Below are 22528 nucleotides of genomic sequence, written 5' to 3'. Positions count from 1 at the left end.
TGTCTCTTGAGGTCATCACTGTGGCACTTTTCATTGTCTGCATGTTTCTGCTCTTAGGTTTTGATGTCAAGTTGTTCACAGTGCAGAGCTTGTGGAGCCTTAGTTTATGACGAAGAAATTATGGCTGGATGGACAGCAGATGATTCAAATTTGAATACAACTTGCCCATTCTGTAAAAGCAACTTCTTGCCTCTTCTCAATATAGAGTTTAAAGACTTCAGAGGCTCTGCAAGGTTAGTATTGTAAAAGCTCCCTTTAGAGGTAAATGCCCCCCAACCATATGACTCCTGGGGAAAGAGTGAAATATTCATGGTATGTTCCAGGTGTTCTTTTCTTTTCTCTCCATCACTTTCTATATTTGAATAGAAAATAATAGTAATATAGGAGATTATTTTTCCATTTTATTTAACATATAATTAGCAGTTAATTCTTACAGCTAAACTTTATAGATAATTGAAAACGCCAGTGTTAGTCATTGCTATAAACTTTCTGCCACAGTGACCTTAATTACCGTATTTTCCGGCATATAAGACGACTTTTTAACCCAGGAAAATCTCAAAAGTCGGGGGTCTTATATGCTGGAAAATACGGTATTTGGGTTTTAAGCAATCTGATATACATTGTCAGAAATTTTTCTAATCTATGTATGTCTTCTAGCAACAAACAAAAAGATGGAGGGTGGGATGCTTGAACTCTTCTTCTTAACTGGTAGTACTCTGTACAGTGAAATGACCAAATTCTGAACAATGAGAAGGAGTCTAGCTGATCTATAATCAGCCATTAACCCTTTGCACTCGCTTGCTTTTCTCTCGATTCCTTTATTCTACTAGGGATTTAATTTTTTTAAATACCCCAGATTTTACAAAGCGCAGCAGTAGAATAAAAAACTGGAGTTTCTTTTCATACAAACTTATTTATTTGGATTTTTGTATATTTCAAATTATTGATACATTCAAAGAGTAATTTTAATCTCGACATCCGAGTGCAAAAGGTTAAGTAATTGAAAGTTTGGTAATTATGCTGACCTAAGTAATTACACTTAATATTCTATTTATATGGAGCACTTCATATTGTCTACTTTTAACCGCTTTTAAAAAATATCCAATTGTATGGGTGTTTCCTTTTTATTTTTCCTTTTGGCTTCAGGTGTGGAGCTGAGTGAAATCATACTCTAATTCCTGATGTAGTATCAGTGGTTGTATAAGGGCCTCTTTTATTATCTTCCTCCCCCTGCCCATTTCCATTCCCATTGCTTTATCCAACAAAGACATTGTTCTGTCTGTGGTATATCCTTGAATATATATCCTTATAAAATATGTTCTTTTGTAGGATTATGTATTTTTAACTTACATAATTAGAATAACACTGAAAGTCTCTATTTTTATAATCATTCAGTTTAAAATCTGAGTTGCTGTATATAAACCTAGTTGATTTATTTTCTCCTGTTGGAAGTTAATACCTCATTTTACTTTTCTGTTATCCTTGTGTTGGATATTTCAGTTGCTTCTAGTTCTTTCTTGCTATAAATAACACTGCAGTGATACAGTACAATGTAAAATACATTTCTACTTCTGGACTTGTGAAGTAGTTTCTCCCAGAATAAGTCTTAGGAGTGCGACCATTGATTTCATACATGATTTCAATAAACACTGGAAGATTGTTTCCCAGGTGGCGACACTCCCAGTACTAGTTTCTAAGGATTTTCATTTCTACACCTCCTTACCAGCATTTGGTATTACCACTTTTCTGATTTTTATATTCTAATGAGTATTAGTGGTAACTCATTTTTGTTTTAATTTCTTTGAATACTAGAGTTTGAATGCCTCTTCTTATACTTGTTATTCCAGGACTTTCTATGAATTACCTGTACCATTGCCTTTTTTATATTAAGCTTTCTTTTTCTTATTGATTTCTACCTTGAATATTCTTGAAATTAATTTACGGAAGAGAAATAATTAATTTTGCTGTCCTCACCCATTAATTTTAAACGTTATGATTTGTGCCTTTCAAGTCTTGTTTTAAAAGTTCCTTCCCATCTGCAGGACATGAAAATTTTCTCCTGAACATTCTTCTGATGTTTAGGTCTTTGATATCACATGCACCTCAAATTCTCATGTAAACACTGTTCTCTTCTTTTTGTCAAGATCATATTATTTTTATTATTATTTGTGTTGTGTCTATAAGTTCCCCCATGTAGAATTACTTTTTGCTTATAGTTATACTTATTTTTAAAATTATAAAATTTTAGAGTAACTTTAAGTTCCTTAAAAATATTTCATCTGGAGTTTTTATTGGATTTGCATTAGATTTATGGATTAATTTAGGAAAAATAGACATTTTCAATACTCTCATCCATGAGCATGGTATATAGCTTCATTTTTTAAAGATCTTTTTTATGTACTTTTATTCTCCATAAATCTTGTACTTTTTTGTTGAGTAACTGTGTTTCTTAAGCTATTGTGGTATCTTATTTTATATTTTCTAATTGAAAAGGAACATTATTGATTTCTTTCCAATATGTCAGTATGGAAAATTTCTAACTTACAGTTGTTTAAAGAATTTTTTTTGCAGTGACACCCAAATATCCACCCCTATATTCTACAATTAACATTTTACTGTACTTGCTTTATTACCTATTTATCCCTCCAGCCAAAAGTAAAATGTAGACATTTATATACTTCTCCTCCAAAGACTTCAGCATGCATATAATTACTGGATTTCAGTATTTTTTCTTTTGACGTAAAGTTAGTATATAATAAAATGTACAAATTGTGAATGTATACATTTGTATAAATTCAAACCTTTATCAAGATATAGAACATTACTATTACTTCAGAAAGTTATCTTAATGCCCCTTGCTAGGCCCAGCCCTCACACTGTCCCCCCGAGAACGAGAAGGAGAGAGATATAAGGAAAATTAAAAAATGAATTAATAGAGGAGAGAGGAAAGGACTAGAGACAAAATGGAGATTTTATCAGGGGAAAAAAAAGAGGTATTATAAACAATTACAGGTTGATACATGTTAAAATGCTGCTGTTGCTTCTCTTTTTAAACTCAAAATCAATGTAACATTTTGCTTTTTATCTTCCTTCATCGTGTTAATGATTTTCAAAAACTGAAGGAATCATATATTGAACTATAATGACCTCCTCTAGATCTTTCATTTGAATAGTTTAGGACAGGAGGGAAAGAATGAAAGCAGGAGTGTGTGAGTTTGAAATAGGCAGTATTTCTATGGGTTATATAATTCATTAATTACTGCTTTACCATAAAGTGATTCTAAATATGAAATTTAGAGGACTTTAGCATTTATGAAGATTTTTTTAATTTGGACTGCTCCATATTTTTTAGCTTTTTCCTGAAACCAAGTACCTCTGGTGACAGTTTACAAAGTGGCAGCATTCCATTGGCAAGTGAACCTTTGGAGCCCAAACCTGTATCCAGTTCAGCAGAACCTGACTTGATCAATTTGATGGATTTCCGGAAACATAACCAGACCATAACTGAAGAAACAAGCGCTGCAGTTGAATCAAGGTACCATATGGTATAGAGAACTCCTCACAGTAAATTAGAAATCCTTGCAAAAATTCTATCTTTAAAGATAACCTGACTCCTGTAGGCATAATTCTGGCATTTAAATTGTATGCTAGGCATAAACACTAAAAATAAAAAAGTAAGTTTGGTCTCTATCCTTAGGTGGATCATAGCCTGGTAGAGATTAAATACTTGTCAATCTACATGACTTATTTGCATGCAGCACAGTTCTTCTAGGTGATTTTGTTTAATAAAGATGAAATAATGTTTGAATAGAGCAACTGAATGGGCACTTCATCTTTTTTAAATGAAACCTGTTGTCTACCATATATCCTTTTCCCAACCTTCACCAGAGTCATTTACTCTATCCTAAGAATGCCTGAAGAAAATTTTATTTAAAAAAATATATTTTTAAAACATTTATTTTAGCCAAAACCGGTTTGGCTTAGTGGATAGAGCGTTTGCCTGCGGACTGAAAGGTCCCAGGTTCGATTCCGGTCAAGGGCATGTACCTTGGTTGCAGGCACATCCCCAGTAAGGGATGTGCAGGAGGCAGCTAATTGATATTTCTCTCTCATCGATGTTCTAACTCTCTGTCCCTCTCCCTTCCTCTCTGTAAAAAATCAATAAAATATATTTTTTAAAAATAAAATAAATTAAAAAATAAATTTATTTTAGGCCCTTAGCTGGTTTGACTCAGTGGATAGAGCATCAGCCTGTGGACTTGAGGGGTCCCAGGTTCGATTCCGGTCAAGGGCACATGCCTGGGTTGTGGGCTTGATCCCCATTGGGGGATGTGCAGGAGGCAGCCAATCAATGATTCTCTTTCATCATTGATGTTTCTATGTCTCTTTCCCTCTCCCTAACTCTCTGAAATCAATAAAGATAATTTTTTTAAATAAAAATGTTTTTAAAAAATTGATTTTAAGGAGAGAGAGAAATATTGATGGCTGCCTCCTGCACGCCCCTTTCTGGGGATAGAACCCACAATCCTGGACATATATCCTGACTGGGAATTGAACTGATGACCTTTTAGGGCATGGGCTTATGCTCAACCAACTTAGCCACAATGGCCAGGGTGAAAATTTTATTCTTATCAGTCAGTACTGACTCCTCTTAGATATATTCAATAGACTAAAATTCAGTGTAGAAAATACTCTAGCTCTACAGATTTAGATTGTTTTACAGAACCAGTTTTCATTTTTTTTAAAGTGATGAAATAAAGAATGCCAGCGGAGATGTTCAAACTATGGAAATTTCATCTGTACCTAATAGTTTATCAAAGCGGAATGTATCTTTGACTCGAAGTCACAGTGTTGGAGGTCCATTGCAAAATATTGACTTTTCTCAGCGACCATTTCATGGCATTTCAACAGTTAGTCTTCCAAACAGTCTACAGGAAGTTGTGGTATGTAACAACATTATAATTATACTGTGTATTCTTGTAAGTATGTATTATTAGCACAGCACATAATTCTATAGAAGATTTAAATGGCATGAAAAGTGATAAGAATTTTTCATAAACAGAACGTTTTAAAATTTCAAATATGTACAAAAATAAACAGAAGAGTAACATAAATGAGCCTTTGAGTCATCAAGATTCAGTAATTTTAAATTTATAGCCATTCTTCTTTCATATATACCTTATTCACTTCGCTACAAATTATTTTGAAGGAAATTTCAAACATATATTCCATTTGTAAATATTTCATTATGTATCAAACTAAAAATAATAACATCAAGTTACTCAGTTTTTGTTCAAATTTCTAATTGTTTCAAAAATGTGAAGTATGTTTGTAGTTTGAGGAATCAGGATCAAAGAAGGCCCATGCATTGCAATTGATCTTTTTTTTTTTAAATCTTTCTTAATCTGTACACTTTCCTTTTTCCTCTTGCAATTTATTTGTTGGTTACAACCCTATAAATTGGTAATTATGCATAGAAGATTGGTCAAATTCAGGTTTTTTTGTTTTGTTTTGCTGTTTGTTTATTTTTGTAAGACACTTCATTAGTGGCAGTATGTTCTTCCAGTGGAGACATGAACTATATTTGTGATTTAGTAGCTATTAATGGTCCATTGCCTAAATCAAGTTATTCATTTGGAGCTTATAAAATGATAGCATAATTCTGTCATCTTTAGTATATGGAATACATCTATGAAGAGAAACTTCCCTTAGGTCTTCTGTTTGGTTTTCTAACGATGCAATTTATATTGGAAAGGCAGTCCCCCCTCCCCTCCTCCCCTTTTTATTAACCAATTTTCAGAATAACAAGTTGAGTTCTTAGCATTCTTCAAGGTGACCCATTAATTTGGGGAAATATGGTGTCATTATGAAAAACTGATTTTTAACATTTATGTTTACATCCATTGTTGTTATCCTTATTGATATTAATTGCATTATCCCATCTTTGCTCAGCTAGAACTCTCTACAGGATGATGCCTTATTCCTTGTGACACAACCCTAGTAGTCTTTAAATTTTTTTTTTAAGTTTTCTTGCTTTCTTTTATGACAAGATGTTTCATGCTCATGTTGTATTATTTTCCTTCTGCAGATCTAGAGTCTGCCATTTCTCTAAGAAACACTGGTTCCTTTTAGAGGGAGATGATATTTAGATACCTCAGACTGGGTACTAGGGGTATAAAGTCTAGGTTGTTGTTTCTTTCATTCATTATTTTATTTATAAAATTGCTTTTTGTTGCAATCAAATGTAAAAATGATTTAGATATAATTTTAAAAGGAGTCAAAGAACATTAACACAAAAAATTGCCCCATCTCTTTAGAATTGTAGGAGGAAGATAAAGCCACACACATTTTTTGGTATCATCATTATGAAGCATATGAAATGTAAACATTTATTAATTTTTAAAAATTGACAAAAGAAAAATCAAATCATACACAGCCCATTGCTCTTATCAACTTGATAGAAAAACTCGATCATGTTTAAAATAGGATCTGGCCCTAACCTGTTTGGCTTGGTGGATAGAGCCTCGGCCTGCGGACTGAAGGGTCCCAGGTTCGATTCTGGTCAAGGGCATGTACCTTGGTTGCGGGCACATTCTCAGTAGGGGGTGTGCAGGAGGCAACTGATTGATGTTTCTCTCTCATCGATGTTTCTAACTCGCTATCCCTCTCCCTTCCTCTCTGTAAAAAATCAATAAAATATATTTTAAAAATAAAATAAAATAGGGTCTGTTATATGGGTTATTAATTTTATCTAACTGAAAGGTAATTATGATTAAGTATTTCTTGTTAGGTTTTCATTAGGATGTTCTACTGCATGTATCAATGGCCAGGAAATAACTGATTTTGAAGGGATAGATAGAGAAGCATAATCTCATTGAGAAATACTTTTTTATTTTATTTTTTTTTATTTCAGAGAGAGGGAGAGGTAGAGAGAGAACAACTGATTGGCTGCCTCTGCAAGCCCCACACTAGGAATCGAGCCTACAACCCAGGCATGTGCCCTGACTGGGAATCGAATTGTGACCTCCTGGTTCATAGGTTGATGCTCAACCACTGAACCACGCCGGCAGGCCAGAGAAGTACTCTTAAACATACCGAATTCAATAGATAATATTCACTTTTTTTGTATTTTTATTTTTTTAAGGATCCTTTAGGAAAAAGACCCAATCCTCCCCCTCTTTCTGTGCCCTACTTGAGTCCTCTAGTGCTTCGTAAAGAACTTGAATCTTTGCTAGAAAATGAAGGCGATCACGTGATCCACACATCCTCTTTCATCAATCAACATCCGATTATTTTCTGGAACCTTGTATGGTATTTCAGACGTTTGGACCTTCCTAGTAACTTGCCAGGACTTATCCTCACATCTGAACATTGTAATGGAGGTATACAGGTAGAGTGTCAACTTCTATACTTACATTACATTGGTATTGATTAGGATGAGGCTTAAAGTAACAGAAAGTATGCAATAGTGGCTTAACAAGATGTAGGTTATTTCTCTCACTTATAAGTTTGGATAGGTGGTCTAGGGATGTTACTGTTAGGGACCTGAGATGCTTCTGTCTTTTTGCTCAGCTGTATATGACCTCCATTTCTAAGTTCTACACCAGGATGGCTGACTCTTCTTCTAAGCTATCACAGTCACATTCCAGTTAACAGTAAGGAGAAAAATGGATAGAAAAGAGTATGTCTTTCCTTCTTTAGGGACAGTTCCTGCAGGTGTACATAATATTTTCATATGTAGTCATTTGTCCTGATCTTAGTTATATGGTCATTCCTAGTTACAAGAAGGCTAGAAAAGGTAGCTTTTGTTTTTAACTACCATATTCCTAGATGAAATTCTCACAGCAACCTTATTTTAAAAAGACTCATATTCTGTACAGCTGAAATGAATACAAAATACAATTGAAAGAAGAATAAGGACCCATATTATCCATATTTTTCAGATGATAAAATTAAGTTGAAGAAATTATTTTTGCAAGGTCACATAGCTAATATGTGATGGGGAGTCAAGATCCCACTCTGGCTGTGTCTAGCTCTAAAGCCTCCTACTCAGTTGTTCTGGGAACCCCAATCCCACTGGAGACAGTGAGCTCCTGGAGTTCCTTCATTTTGATATTGAATATTGAGAGGCACCCACACCCAACCATACACCAGGGGCGCAACACAATCTTAAAGTAGTACAAACTCTATTTTGACTCATTTATTTTAAGTAGTAGTCAGTACAACAAGATAGTAGGAACTATTGCACGTACTCTTGCCTTAAAATTTGTTGTAATGGCAGTTAATCTTTCATGTAGCCACTGTGCTAGTTTCCATGTTGTAACGAGCACAGTGTATCCTTGAAATTTAGAATGAGAAACCTGTACTTCAGAAAATAAGAACATAAATCTTCAGATTTAAATAAAAATTGTTGCACAAAATTTTAGGTTCAGAGTTTTGAAAGAACTCATCTGTTTTATATAATCAAGTTTTGCTAGATCTCCTGGTAGTTATTATGGTAGGGGCACTAATGCTTTCTATTGATCTTTTTTAGCTTCCTCTGTCATCTTTGTCCCAGGATAGCAAACTTGTGTACATTCAGCTGTTATGGGATAATATCAACCTTCATCAGGAACCAGAAGAGCCTCTGTATGTCTCATGGAGGAATTTTAGTAAGTAAAATAGAATTAAAGACATAAAAGACTTAAACTGTAGAGTACTATTTAGCAATAAAGAAGAATGGACTACTGGGAGTTGGGGGACTAGAATTAGTGTGAAGAGAGAAACAAGTCCTTTTGCATTATTTTAACATTTTTTATTTATTTTTAGTATCTCTTCAAGATTCTATTTTGGTTTAAATTGATTTGCTATTATATTGACCCATTTAACTATGTCAGGTCTCTACATGAGTTGAAGAGTATTATTTTGTGATTTTTCTGTCAATACCAATTTGGTTAGATATTTGGAGTCTAAATTCTATATAGTGGAAGAGTAATCTGGATGTGTTGGAATAGTATAATTTCAGTTATATGGATATTAGTCTCAAAAATTCTAGCTTATTTTTAGTCTTTTATATTTAGAATGTATTTTTACAGAAGGTTTTGTTGTTGTTAATCCTCACCCAAGGAAACTTTTCAATTGATTTTTAGAGACAGTGGAAGGGAGGAAGAGCGAGAGAAAAACATCGATGTGAGAGGGACACATCGATTGGTTGCCCTCACCAGGGCTGGGGATAAGCCTGCAACCGAGGTATGTGCCCTTGACTCGAATCGAACCCGGGATCTTTCAGTCTGAGGTCCAATACTCTATCCACTGAGCTAAACTGGCTAGGGCTATAAGGGGTTTCGAGTGTTATCATCCAGTTCAGAAACTCTATGAGTAAATAAGAAACCACAAACAATCAACAGATAAGTGAGCAAGTGCTATCAACAGGCAGTTCATGGAAGAAACATTAAGTGGCTTATATAAACTGTGTTAGTTTGCTAGGGCTACTTTAACAGAATACCACAGACTGCTTATCATGAAATAGACAAGTAATTCAAAATATTCTCTAATTTTAGGTGAGCTCTCAAGAATGGACTTATTTGTTTACTTAACTGGTGCTTTATATGAAGAATTGGCATGTAAATAAAATTAAAAGACATATAAGAATTAAGTGACCAATGGACACAGACAACAGGGCGGTGAGGGCATGAGGGGAGGTAGGGGGAGTAATGGGGGAATAAGGATACATATGTAACACCATAATCAATAAAGAAATAAAATTTTAAAAAGCCCTAAAAAAAAAGAATTGAGTGATAACTTCCAGGAATGGCATTATGAGGAGCTCTGCCACCTACTTCTCAGCAAAGCAACCATAATTGGTGAAAATTTTTAAAGGGACAAAAAGTCTAAGGCTATAAAGCAAATGAACAAACATTCATTCACGAAAATATACTAAGCCTTAACCGGTTTGGCTCAGTGGATAGAGCCTCGGCCTGCAGACTGAAGGGTCCCAGGTTTGATTCCAGTCAAGGGCATGTGCCTTGGTTGTGGGCACATCCCCAGTGGGGAGTGTGCAGGAGGCAGCTGATCGATGTTTCTAACTCTCTCTCCCTTACTCTCTGTAAAAGAATCAATAAAATATTTTTTTTTTTTAAAGAAAATATACTAAATTTCAGTAAAATCAATGTGCTTCTGTGGCACTGGAGTTAGAACTTGCTGCTCCCTTCCAGCTCCCAGTCAGGGCTTCAGCCAGCCGTTCTCGTTCTCTCAGCTCTGTTATGACAGAGGTGAAACTCCTCCATCCAGCTTCTGTTCATTGGGCAGCCATTCTACCCTGGTTTTGGCAAGCCAAGAGTGCTGGGATCCCAGTTGTTCATACTGCATCTTGCTTATGGGGCAGAAGTTTTATGCCAAGAAAGGCAAGCTGAAAAGACAGAGACTATGGCTCCAACCCAACACCCTGTCCACAAAGCAGGAGTGTCATTCTAAGAGAAGGGCCACTGTTCTGAGCCCAGCTTCAGAGCAGTGGCTCAGAGATTTGCCCAGGAGGAGAGGCAGATCATAAGAACAGAGAGCTCTGAAATTCTCTCAAAAGGTAATTGTAGCCCTAGCCGGTTTGGCTCAGTGGATAGAGGGTCAGCCTGTGGACTGAACGGTCCCGGGTTCGATTCCAGTCAAGGGCACATGCCTGGGTTGCGGGCTTGGTCCCCAGTGGGGGGCGTGCAGGAGGTGGCCAATCAATGATTCCCTCATCATTGAGGTTTCCCTCTCTCTCTCTCTCCCTCTCCCTTCCTCTCTGAAATCAATTAAAAAATTTTTTTAAAAGGAAATTGTATTTGGAACTGAGAACACTCTTGGAAATTGTGGAGATTTAGGTGAGAAGGGCAGTATCAAAAACCAAAGACATCCGTAAGAAAACTAAAATCTATATCACTTACTAATATGGACATAAAAATCCTCAACAAAATAACTAACAAACCAAATCTAACAATACAGAAAAAGGATTGTACAGCCTTGATCAAATGCAGTTTATCCCAAATGTTCATTTAACATTTGAAAATCAATTAATGTATACACCATATCAATATAATAAAGGACCAAACCTGCATGATTGTCTCAATAGTTAAAATATTTGTTGAAATCCATCACCCTTTGTTAAAAACACTCAAGCTAGAGCCCTAGCTGGTTTGGCTCAGTGGATAGAGCATTGGCCTGCCTGAGGGTCTGGGGTTCGATTTTGGTCAAGGGCACATGCCCAGGTTGCGAGCTCGATCCCCAGTAGGGGGCATGCAGGAGGCAGCCGATCAATAATTCTCTTTCATAATTTATGTTTCTATATATCTCCCTCTCCCTTCCTCTCCGAAATCTATAAAAATATATTTAAAAAAACATTCAAGCTAGAAATAGAAAGGAACTTCCTCAATTTGATTATGAGCATCTATGATAACTGGCAGTTTTCTTTTTTTAAATATTTTTATTGATTTCAGAGAGGAAGGGAGAGAGAACTAGAAACATCAATGATGAGAGAATCTTTGATCAGCTGCATCCTGCACGTCCCACACCAAGGATCTAGCCCACAACTCAGTCATGTGCCCTGACCGGGAATTGAACTGTGACCTTCTGGTTCATAGATCGACGACGCTCTACCACTGAGCCATGCCGGTTTTGGCAGCATTTTTCTTAATAGCCAAATACTGGAAACAACCTATAGGTATATTGGCTGACAAATGGATAGTTTGGTATATCCAAGCAATAAAATGTTATTTGGCAATAAAAAGTACTGAATACTGATATATATGCTACAACATGGATGAATTTAAAAACATTACAGAAGAAGCCAGTCACAAAAGAGCATAGAAAGTATAATACCACTTACATGAAATATCCAGAATAGGCAAATCTGTGGAGACAAAAGTAGTGGTTACCTAGGGCTGAGGGATTGGGAAGATGAAGGAGTGACCCCTAGAGGTTTCTTTTGGTGGTAAACAAAAATGTTTTAAAAGTTGATTGTGATGGCTGCTCAACTCCCAGAATATATTCAAAACCAGTTTTGTAGTTTAAATGGGTGAATTGAATGGGTTGAGAATTATATTAGTATCTCAGTAAAGGTGTTATTTTAAAAACGGAATTAAAGAAGCCGTGAAGTTATGTATTACATTTGGGTTAGGCTCTAAAATCACAACAGCATGAAAATCAAGTACTTTTTAAAACAATGTTTCCTATTCCAAGGAAACATTTAGCAGGTAGAAGAGCTAGGATCAAAACCTACAGCAGCCAGTATTTCCTCTTGTATTATAACAGAATTTTGCTATTTGGTTGAACACAAATGAAGTATTACTAGTTACCTTTATTAAGTGGCTATGTTGTATGAAAAATACAACAGCTTACTTTACGACAGGCACTTAGAATGAGGCTAGACTGGGGAATTATTGGATACATATTCCCATCTCAACTAATTGTAAATAAAATTATATGGCTGCTGGGATTACAGTATTGAAGTTTTCCCTTTTTCTGGGCCAACCACACTGGTGATTTTATTTTTCATGTTAGTATGATTCAATTCCAGTATATCACTGAAGCACTTTTGTATCTATGAAATCTATATGTTTGTTCTTAATAATTCTAGAATTAGCCTTTATCAATTAGGATTATATTCTATGTTTAATAGAAAATAACAAATTTAAACACTAAAGATTGTTCTCACATCAAATATGAAGTAGACTCTCTAGTACTGCTTGGCAACTGCTGTCGTCAGGGACCCAGGCTCTTTCTGTTGTGTCTACTTTGCCATCAGTAAAGGTGGCTATATAGTCACAGGATGGCTCCTGGAGTACAAGTTGTCACCCCTCCCCCCTCAAACAGGAAGTCTTAAGTTCAGGGAAAGGGCAAAGGGAGCGGTCTCTCCTATCTGAAGCAGGAAAAATATTTAGCAGTCACATTGCCACATAATTTTACTAGTAAAGAGTAAGGTGATGTTAAATAAAAAACTAGAAAATGCTACAACTCTGGAAAAAACTTTAATAATTAGAGTGGATAAAGATATTCTTAATTACTGTTTTTATTATTAGATTCTGAAAAGAAGTCGTCTGTCCTGTCAGAGGAACAACAAGCAACAAGCACTTTAGTGGAAACCATCAGGCAGAGTATTCAACGTAATGATGTTCTTCAACCCATCAACCTGCTTTCACAGCAAATGAAGCCAGACAAGAAAAGACAAAGGTAATAATTCAATGTTCACCACTCAAAATAATGTCATGTTAAAAAACTATTTAAAATAGCTCTAGTTGTAAAAGAAACACATACTGTAGAACATCTTTAAAAAGTACTTATTTGAGCACAAATAAGTATCTGTTTCGGGGGCTAGATTAAATTTTAAGAGGTAATTCATGTCAAAAGTGTATGAATCTTTGGGAAACAGTAATGCTTTTCATGGAAACCCTCTGTGAATTTGTTAACATCGATATTATACATATGTTCTACTTGGTTCAGGCTCTGTCATATCCATACATCTTTTCCTTTCTTGAGGGACATTAAAAAAAAAACAGAAAGAAATGGGTTTGGGAATAGAAACAATTTAGGAAAGTGATGGAAGCAGTGGATTACAAAGGATATGGAGCTCTCCTGATCCTCTTACTATTGTCTGCAAACATGCTTGGATCAGTACTCATCCCAATGTCAGCATAAATGAGTTCTGCAGAGGAAGCTTCAGAAAACAGTAGTACAAGGATAATGAAATGGATGGATCCTCAATGAGGTACAGATGACCTCTTTTAGTCTAAAAAGCACCAGTTTCAAGCATCTGTGGTATAAGGCAGGGAAGGAATATTAGAAATGACCTGCTATGGCCTCTGAAGCTTCTAAAGCTACATGGAGCATCATCAATCAGCATTACTAATTTTTTGTCCTGTGTAAACACTCAAACCAGTTTACTTCTTGTTTATTTTTAACAACTGAGTCATTAAGCTTATTTTTAAGATTTGTGACATTTTTATGTCCACAAAACAAATAAAGATGATCTATCTTTTATTGTTGGGTTAGATAGTAGAGATCACTCCACCTTTTACTGTGTCCAAGGGTTTTAGATTCCTTAGAAATTGCTACTTTGTCAAGTGGCAAAAGATGACAGAAGACCCTGCCTTTCCAATTTTAATTAGGAATTATAAGTTATATTGTTAAAAAATTTTAAGAAAGTTAAACCATTTTTTGTTTTTAGTGTGAAGCTTGATGCCATCAACTTAACTTTTTAACTTGAAATAGATATGCGAAGGAAGTAGTTGCAAAAATAGTTAAGAACTCTTCCCCCAAAAGTGACATCTCATAACTGTGCCACATATCAAAACCAGGACATTCTGTTAGACCAGAGAACTTGATCCTTTTTTTTTTTTAAACAAAAATACCTTCACATATTTATTTTTATACTCTTAGCCTATTGACTCTAAAAATATTTTGTTTTATAGGAGTTTATACAGAGAAATCCTCTTCTTATCATTAGTGTCTCTTGGAAGAGAGAATATTGATATTGGTAAGTTGGTTAATTAGGCACTATTTTCTGTTTCCTTACATTTTACTACTTCCAAATGTAATTTTACGCTTTATTTTCAAGTAATTTTATTTCCGAAAGTAATTTTAAAATTGTAACTGGTATGGGTAAATACTCTACTTGCCTTTAGAAAGACTCCTGCTTTTGAATATGTGGTGTGTGTATATGATTGGGCTACCATATATAAATGCATAAATTCTTTAATTATAACTGCATTTTTGAAATTGTCTTTTTCAGAGGCTTTTGACAATGAATATGGACTTGCATACAACAGTCTATCTTCAGAAATCCTTGAAAAGTTGCAGAAAATTGACGTTCCACCGAGTGTCAGTGTGGAGTGGTGCAGGAAGTGTTTTGGCGCACCTCTCATTTAAACCACATTTCAGACACACGGTGCTGGGAGAACAGACTCGGTTTGGAAACTTTTAAGTTTGTTCCAAATGCTAAGAATTGGTGAAAACCAAAATGATCTAACTCTGGGACAACATATGAAACGTAACATACCAAATCACCTAGAAATGAGAAAATACCATTAAAATGCCCCAGGGTTTATGTTGAAAATTTGCAACTTCTGAACGGTTTATCTGCCTCTTCTGAAAACTGTTTGGATTTCTCAATACTTGCAGTTTGATAATGAGAAACCGCATTCATCATTGGCATTGTTTATATTTGAAGCTAATTGGGTTTGGGGAATGACAAATTAAACTTGGCTAACCCCAATACAAATGAAATCTCTCTTAAGAGCTCTATGTGTGTGTATATATGTGGCTGTGTAGGTATGTGTATATACAGCCATATTATATTTATTAAAATTTATAGATTATGTATTAGTTTTCTGAAAGGGGTCAAAGTGACTACTAGTAAACTCATCTGTAGTCGTTAATCTCAAAATTACCTGAAAAGTCTGATGACAACTGCCTTGCCTTACTTTAAAATTTAATATATATATCTTCACCCTTCATGTTTTGTATTATTTTCCTTAATGGATTTTATCTTGAATATCCAGTCACTTCCTTCCATCTACTTCCCAATAGCATGTTAATATACAACAGCTTTATAATTGAATAATACATCAGTCAGTTTAAATGAAATTGAATTGGCTTTAGATTTCACAAAATTGGAACATGCTTAAAATGCCTCTATATATATAGTCTTTGGACCTGAAATTGTTCAGGCAGTCAATGGTTGATATTGGTCACTTTTTAAAACCTGTGGGATAAACTTGCACTGCAGTTTTATTCTTGTATAATATATAGATTTGTATGCTTATTTGTGCATTTGTAAATAGTTTTTTTTAGGATAAATCAATTAAGTCTTAATAATACTTTAAAGCTATTGAGCTTGTTTGCCAGATTTAAGAAAATCATGACCTCACATGCCTGACAATTATGCCTTTTGTTAAAAGCCCTTAGGAACAGTAAGATTGCCTTAACTCTCTGCGTGGTGTAAAATGCCAGTGGTTGTGTGTTTTACAGTAATTATACATATGACTAAATCACTGGGTACAAATTATTTACTGGTAGTTAACAGCACAAATCTCCTATCTGGTATAATCTTTTACATTTTGTTGCTGTACCAATCTTTCATCATTTAGGGTTAATCTGGCCTTTATAGAATTCTAGTTTCAACTTATTGTGAAAGAACTTCTCAGAAATTATGTACAATTCTCATTACCTTAAAAATGGATCTTTTGCACTAACTTTAGAGTACATATTTTTGCAACTAAGACTTGGTACTAGTTTTAATACTTAACACTTATTATCAGAAAATTTGTAATTACTCTTGTATATAACAAGATGGAGGTTGAATGAAAGGAAAAATTCTTGTGTTACCTTTTAGCCTCCGGAAATGTACACAATTGGAACCTTTAAATCTTTAGAATTCCAAAATTATCTTTCTCTCCATTTCTCTGTAGCCTGAAACTAAATTTACTTCCCACTAAACAAAGAAAAAATCTGTAATGAAGATCTCCTTAACCAGTTAAGAATATTTGTATTAAGTTTTCTAATAACTTTTTGTAACATTCTAAGTAACAGCCATTATATATTGGAAACTTGAGTCTGCTGCAGTCATTTAGAAATATAAGTGGATTTTAAAGGCCTTTTCTAACACCTACCACAGAAAAGGGCACCACTAAAAGCTTACACCCCCCCCCCAAAAAAATCTCATTTGAATTACTATCTATAGGAGTTGTAACACTGTATGAAACATAACCTGTTAACACCTGAAAGCAGTCTTTCAGTTAGTCCAGATTGTTTATCCTAAAATGTTAACACGTTAAGTGCCAAGCCCATTTTGTCTTCCTTTCTGTTTAGCCCGCAATATTTGATTTCGATATGCTGGTGGCACCAGTGACTGACCGGTCCAGAAGGAAAGTATAGTGTCCGTCACTGAACATGGCGCTTAACGTGTTAAACTATTTTTGGATTTGGTAATCTAACTTCAGCTGCATTTTGTACATTGATTATAGCATCCTGCATGGTTAATAATGAGCATAATCTCCCATTAAATCTGGGATACTCAATTGTTGTCTTTTCATTTTTGGTACAGAATACAAGACTGAACATATTTGTAATATCAATAACTCTTGAAATCTCAAATCTGCCAGAACTCATGAGCTAAAATAGTGTAGGCAAGCCATGTGTCCGCTTTTAGAGAACGCACTCAAAATCAGAAAGCACAGACATATACACCAGACTTGCCCTTTTGGCCTTGTTATCCTGACTGTAGTATGTCCTTTTCGTTATCTTTAAAAATGCTCCATTTTCCCTTGTATTCTATAGTCAACTGCCAACTAAGACTTTTCATGTTATATAACTGATACCATGTATTAAGAGCAATGGGGATCTTACTGTTACCCAAGAACCTTGGTCTTACAGAGTGGTCCAGAGACTGGCCTTGGTCGCACACGGGAACTTACCTGTGTAAAAACTACTTTAAAATTTTACTCACCTGTGGTTAAACTATACTTCAGCAAATGAGCCTCTTCTTCATCCTTAAAGCCTAATGTGCCTTTTTAAGATCCTTCTATCCTGTAAAGGATAGTTTTGACTGTAATTACCTGAGATTAGATATGGCACATTAGAAAAAGTATACTACTTTCTCTTTGTGCATTCTTTATTGATGCAAGTTTTTAATCTTAAACAGGCATAGTCAACTCCTTTTCAGAGTGAAATAGAATAAAAACATCAATAACAATTCACTGGAGTTGAAAGCTTTCTGTTAATGTAGTAAATTTGCACTGGTTTTAAAAGCTTTGTGAACTTTTGCAAAATGGCATCATTAACTATGCTTTTAACAAGTTATCTTTTTTATCACATATGACAAATGTCCATCTTCACAAGGGCACTTTTCATGTATTGTGCATAGATGTTTAAGAAAAACTGTATTCCTCAAAATAAAGTGTATAAAAGATTAACAATTCTAGTTGTTTATTTTCCTGAAATTGTTCTATGATTCACTGAAAACGCCTTATGCTAAGAACCTTTTCCTGATCCACCCAGATTCCAAAACCATATCCTGCACATCTCTTTCACCATCACAGTGCACCTCTGAATTTGAAGGATACATCACTTTTAAGTTTTAGCCATTAGATTGCTGTACACAATCTATGACCTGAGTTTCTCTCCATTTATCTAAATTTTATCATCAATGAATAGTCGGTAAAGGGGCTTTGACATTTGCTCTCCTTTATTTGTTAGTTACAAAATCTCATTTTTGACTGGACTCAGACTTAGAGGTAGAAGCTCTCAGAGAGGACAGTCTACGTCTCTTCGCAATCTGCTCCTGGCGTTTTTCTTTGGCCTCCTAAACAAAACAAAAAAGCAGTCAAAAAGCCTGTCTGTGTTAAAAATCTAAACCCAAAGTGAGGCCTGACTCCTCCCGCTGTCCACCCCAATCATCTTAGACTGACCTTCATTCTCTTAGCCAAAAGTTTAGCATATTCTGCGGCCTCTTCCTTGTTCTTCTTAGTACGTTGTTTTTTCAGAGCAATACGCCTGCGTTTGTGTTGCAGGACACGTGGAGTAACAAGACGCTGAATCTTGGGTGCTTTAGTCCTAGGTTTCTTACCTAAAAATTTAATAATGGCTTAATCACTTCTTAATACCCTTGTTCATTAGGACACATACCCTACATTTTAAAAACTTGAGCAACAGACGCAAACTTGAGTTAGTATCTATGAAAACTTATTTGTATGAGGCCTTTTAAATCAAATTTGAAATATTTTACAACTTAAAAATACCACCACTTTGCCAACAAAAATACAAGACAGGCTAAATATAATACAAATATAAGGAAAACGCAAGTCCTTCTAAAAAGAGACCAGGCTAATACTTACTAGCTGCCAGTGTTTTTCTAATTAGCACATTTAACCCTCAGTAAGACAGCTCATTAAGTCAAGCCTATTTGGATGTCAAGATCATATATAAATTTAGGTTAATTTTCTGAACAATGAAGTCACACTCAGCTTTCTTCTATCATTTTGATTTCCTGCCAGCTACTAAGGTAAATGATCCCTTAATATAAAGACACAAGAATTATCTTAACACCTGCCAACTAGCACACTTACTACACTGATGGTTATTTCCAAAGGTGTGATTACGGGGAACTCCTGTGAATTTGCCAATTATTTTTTAAAGCATAAGTTACAGGAGGCTAATACTACACTTTATCCTCAACCTTTAAAATAGTATCCGGCACATAGGTTGTGTTGGATATTTGAAATGAGCGACCAATGAACTCACAATAAGCCAGGTATAAGTTTACCTGAAAAAATAAAACCCAACCAACACCCTCCCCCCAGATTTGCCAGGAGAACCCAACCTGAATATGCTATTTATTCCATTTAATGTAAATGTTCATACACTTCATACAGCAATTTTAATGTTACAAAATATTGCAGCCACAGACTACAGTCGTGATGGGTTATGTTGCTTAACAATGTACCTTCTAAAAATAAAACTCCCAAACACCCATTCCCTATATTCTGAATACAGTATAAACTTAATTCTCATAACTCTTACTATTGCTATTCATATCCCATAGATGAAAATAAAATGAGGGTCAGATGTTAAAGCAAGGTCAGTTGATGAAAGCATTTTAGAACCTGATACGACAGCAGCAAGTGTATAGAGAGCACATTCAATCATAGCCCTAGAATTTCTATCATTTTTCCAACTTTTAACCTAAAAGCAATGAACTTAGTGTCCGCTAAGTTATTTTTGGATAAACATACATCAATTACTACCAGGAAAATTTTCAAGAAAAATTATAACTCTAGATAGAAGGCATTGGATGTAACAAGGATTAATACCAACTACATGTCATGACCCTCTTCAATATTTTCCTAAAATCTCCAGGTGAGTTGTGGGCAGATTTTGTTCTAATGAGCACTCAAAACACTAGTGACAGGCTAATAACCAAATTAAGCCAGCCCTAAATGTCATAATATCCCCTACCTTCTTTGTTTAGAGGCTTTCTCACAACATATTTTCGGACATCATCTTCTTTAGAGAGATTGAAAAGTTTTCGGATTCTGCTGGCTCTTTTGGGACCCAGGCGACGAGGCACCGTGGTATCAGTGAGACCAGGAATATCTTTCTCCCCTGAGACATGTGAACAAAGACATTTTAATTCAACTTCCTTTTAAAGAACCCTGTTACTGCTTTCATTGGTAAAAACAAAACAAGCCCATTGGTCAACTGGATATGACAAATGAAAGAGCCATTTGGACAATCAGCTTTAAATCAATGTCAGCAATAACTGAACTCAAGAACACAAGCCTCACCTTTTTTTACAATGACCAAGTTGAGAACACTGAGATTGGCATCCACAATGCAACCCCGAACAGATTTGCGTTTTCTCTCTCCAGTCCTCCTCGGTCTGTAACAGGAGTGCCCCTTACTCAGCAGCAGGCGGACTCGGCCATGGGTCAAGACACCCTGCTTCATGGGGAAACCTTGTTTGTCGTTCCCACCACTGATTCGAACCACATAACCCTGCAGAATACAAAGACACATTACAAAATAAAGGGCTGTGGCCTCTGTGACGTACACTCTCAATTCCAGTAGGTACAGTTCATTAAGTACAATTTGAAACAAAATAAAATTCCTCTGCTCACTCATGTTTGTCTACACTTGCCAATCTTCCAAGTTCAATTAGCAAATTCCTTGCAATCAAGCCCTATTTCTAACATATGCTTTACTAGAGAGAACAGTTTTAGGGGAAGAAAGATTACATGGTAAAGAGACCAAACTATCCAAAACAAAAAACCCGAGACCCCCTTTCTTGGCACTTTTAAAAATACCCTTTGGAGACCATTAGCTTGCAGCGCAACTAGGTCTTTATGTTTTCTCATTTGAGCTATAAAACCCCGCCAGGTGATAGCTCTACCTCATAGGATGAGGTCTGGGAGTCACTAACCCAAGGTCAGCAGACAGAACCGGAGTTTGAAACCAATTACACAGCCAATTACCACCCGCGTTTACACTCTCCCTCAAAGAGCTGCAGCAATTCAACTCTGGGATCAACTCTCACCTTCCATTCTTCACCCAGAGCGTCGGCAGCAACTTCTGTGGCCATACGCTTCTCGTAAAAGGTACGAAGTTTGCGTTCATCGTCCACTTCAATGAGTTTCTGGCAGCCAGTGGCTGGGAAAGAGATGTTGAGCTAAGGATTAAACGGAGGGAAAAAGAGCTTTATGAAAACTACGTAACCACCTGCAAAGGTATTCCACTTCAAAAAGCCTTCCATGTCAAACCCCCATCCACAGTCAGCAGCAAACTGGAAATAATGGGTTTTATTCACTATAAAGCACGTGTGTGCACTAACGCGCGACGAGCCCCGCGCTAAAAATAGGACACCGTCTGTCAAGCCCCGCGCAATGACTCCGGGGACGAGGGGGCTCCGCAGGCGTGCACCCTGGAGTAAGGAGCCCAACCGACAGCAAAGCCGTATCTGCCCGGCTAGGCCCGAGGACGCCGCCACCATTACGCTCCCGGCCCCACGCAACTCCAGCGGCAATCACACGCCATCCCCTCTCCCAAGGAGCTCCAGGCCCACAAAATAAAAGCTTTCTCCTACCTCAGACCCTCCTCTACCTAGAACCGGGCTTTTGGAGAGCTACAAAAACAGCGACGCCGTGTCGTGGGGCTCGATTCACGTCCCCCAAGCCTAAGGCAACACCCGCCATCTCCTCCTACCTTCATCCTGAAGCAGCCGACAGCCTCCGCGGCGCCACGAAAAAAGGCCCAACTTCCGCTTAGCCCAGATCACATAGGCACTTCCAGTTCTCGCGAGATGGCCAAAAGACTGGGAGAGCGGAAGTGATCATGGGTAGTCGGCGCTTCCGGAGGTGGGGCTAATTCGCAGTGCGGAAGTGGATTTAGCAGCCTAGCCGCACCGGTGGCGTAGTTTTAGCTTGGCGGCGGGTGTTGCCGGAAGGCTAGACTCCCCAGCCTGATCTTTCTCGCGTTACCCTGGACCAGGAAGGAGCCCAGCTCTGTCTCGGACTCTGCATCGGATGTTGCCGCGGAAGGGCGGCCCGGAGTTCAGCTCTCTTGGACTCTCCTGCACCTCGGAGGGAAGACTTACGGTTCGGGAGCGCACCTTGCCCTGGTTCCGCGGTTCGCAGCAAGACACCCTGATTTTTCTCTTAAAATACTTCCATCATCTGCGTAATCGTTGTTCTGTCACAGAACAACACTCTTAGCCACCCTGTCGCATGAGCCAAAAATCACAATTACCCAAGGCCCGGCCACCATCGGTACCTACTAGTCTCCTTGCTTTGTCTTGCCTTTGCGATCTTTTTAAAACGATAAATTAGTATGTCAAACTCCTCCTTATGCAAGCTTTCCACAGTCCCAAACTCACCAATTGCTATTGGTTAGTACCACTGCAGGTCTTTCAAGTTAGATGTCCCTCCTAAGAGAAGCCTTTCCTGACCACATTGTCTCACAATGTACCCTTCTCATCCTCTAGTATAGCACAGTTCTCATTTATAGGACTCAATCATGATACAGAAAT

At 36.6% G+C, this 22528-nt stretch overlaps 2 protein-coding genes across 3 annotated transcripts in view; one reads left to right on the top strand and one right to left on the bottom strand.

Moving 5' to 3' along the window:
- DENND4C (DENN domain containing 4C) overlaps positions 1-18081 on the top strand; it is a 117512-nt gene extending 99431 nt beyond the window's left edge. Inside the window, exons 26-33 of the mRNA XM_054727027.1 lie at positions 58-233; positions 3353-3535; positions 4748-4943; positions 7145-7390; positions 8534-8651; positions 13032-13182; positions 14421-14485; positions 14741-18081. Coding sequence (XP_054583002.1) covers positions 58-233; positions 3353-3535; positions 4748-4943; positions 7145-7390; positions 8534-8651; positions 13032-13182; positions 14421-14485; positions 14741-14877 — 1272 coding nt within the window. The 3' untranslated portion in view covers positions 14878-18081. The remainder of the gene's footprint in view (positions 1-57; positions 234-3352; positions 3536-4747; positions 4944-7144; positions 7391-8533; positions 8652-13031; positions 13183-14420; positions 14486-14740) is intronic.
- Positions 18082-18170: 89 nt separating this feature from the next.
- RPS6 (ribosomal protein S6) lies at positions 18171-21789 on the bottom strand. Of its 2 annotated transcripts, XM_008145035.3 has the most exons (6): positions 21706-21789; positions 21041-21172; positions 20292-20502; positions 19963-20109; positions 18417-18574; positions 18171-18310 (listed from the first exon to the last, which is right to left on the bottom strand). In XM_008145035.3, the coding sequence occupies exons 1-6, from the start codon at positions 21709-21711 to the stop codon at positions 18215-18217; spliced, it is 750 nt and encodes a 249-aa protein (XP_008143257.1). In that variant the 5' UTR covers positions 21712-21789; the 3' UTR covers positions 18171-18214. The 2 variants fall into 2 exon arrangements, with proteins under 2 accessions (XP_008143257.1, XP_054583003.1); XM_054727028.1 differs by lacking the exon at positions 19963-20109.
- Between the last annotated feature and the right edge of the window lie 739 nt (positions 21790-22528).

This window comes from Eptesicus fuscus, chromosome 15 (assembly GCF_027574615.1).
Source record: "Eptesicus fuscus isolate TK198812 chromosome 15, DD_ASM_mEF_20220401, whole genome shotgun sequence".
Classification (NCBI taxonomy): domain Eukaryota; kingdom Metazoa; phylum Chordata; class Mammalia; order Chiroptera; family Vespertilionidae; genus Eptesicus; species Eptesicus fuscus.
This window is presented reverse-complemented; position numbering and strand designations above follow the sequence as displayed.

Coding starts and splice junctions, on each gene's coding strand:
- RPS6 (XM_008145035.3), bottom strand. Junction 18,575..19,962: donor AAAGCCTCTAAACAAAGAAG/GTAGGGGATATT, acceptor TTAAATTTTTAG/GTAAGAAACCTAGGACTAAA. Junction 18,311..18,416: donor TTTTGGCTAAGAGAATGAAG/GTCAGTCTAAGA, acceptor TGTTTTGTTTAG/GAGGCCAAAGAAAAACGCCA.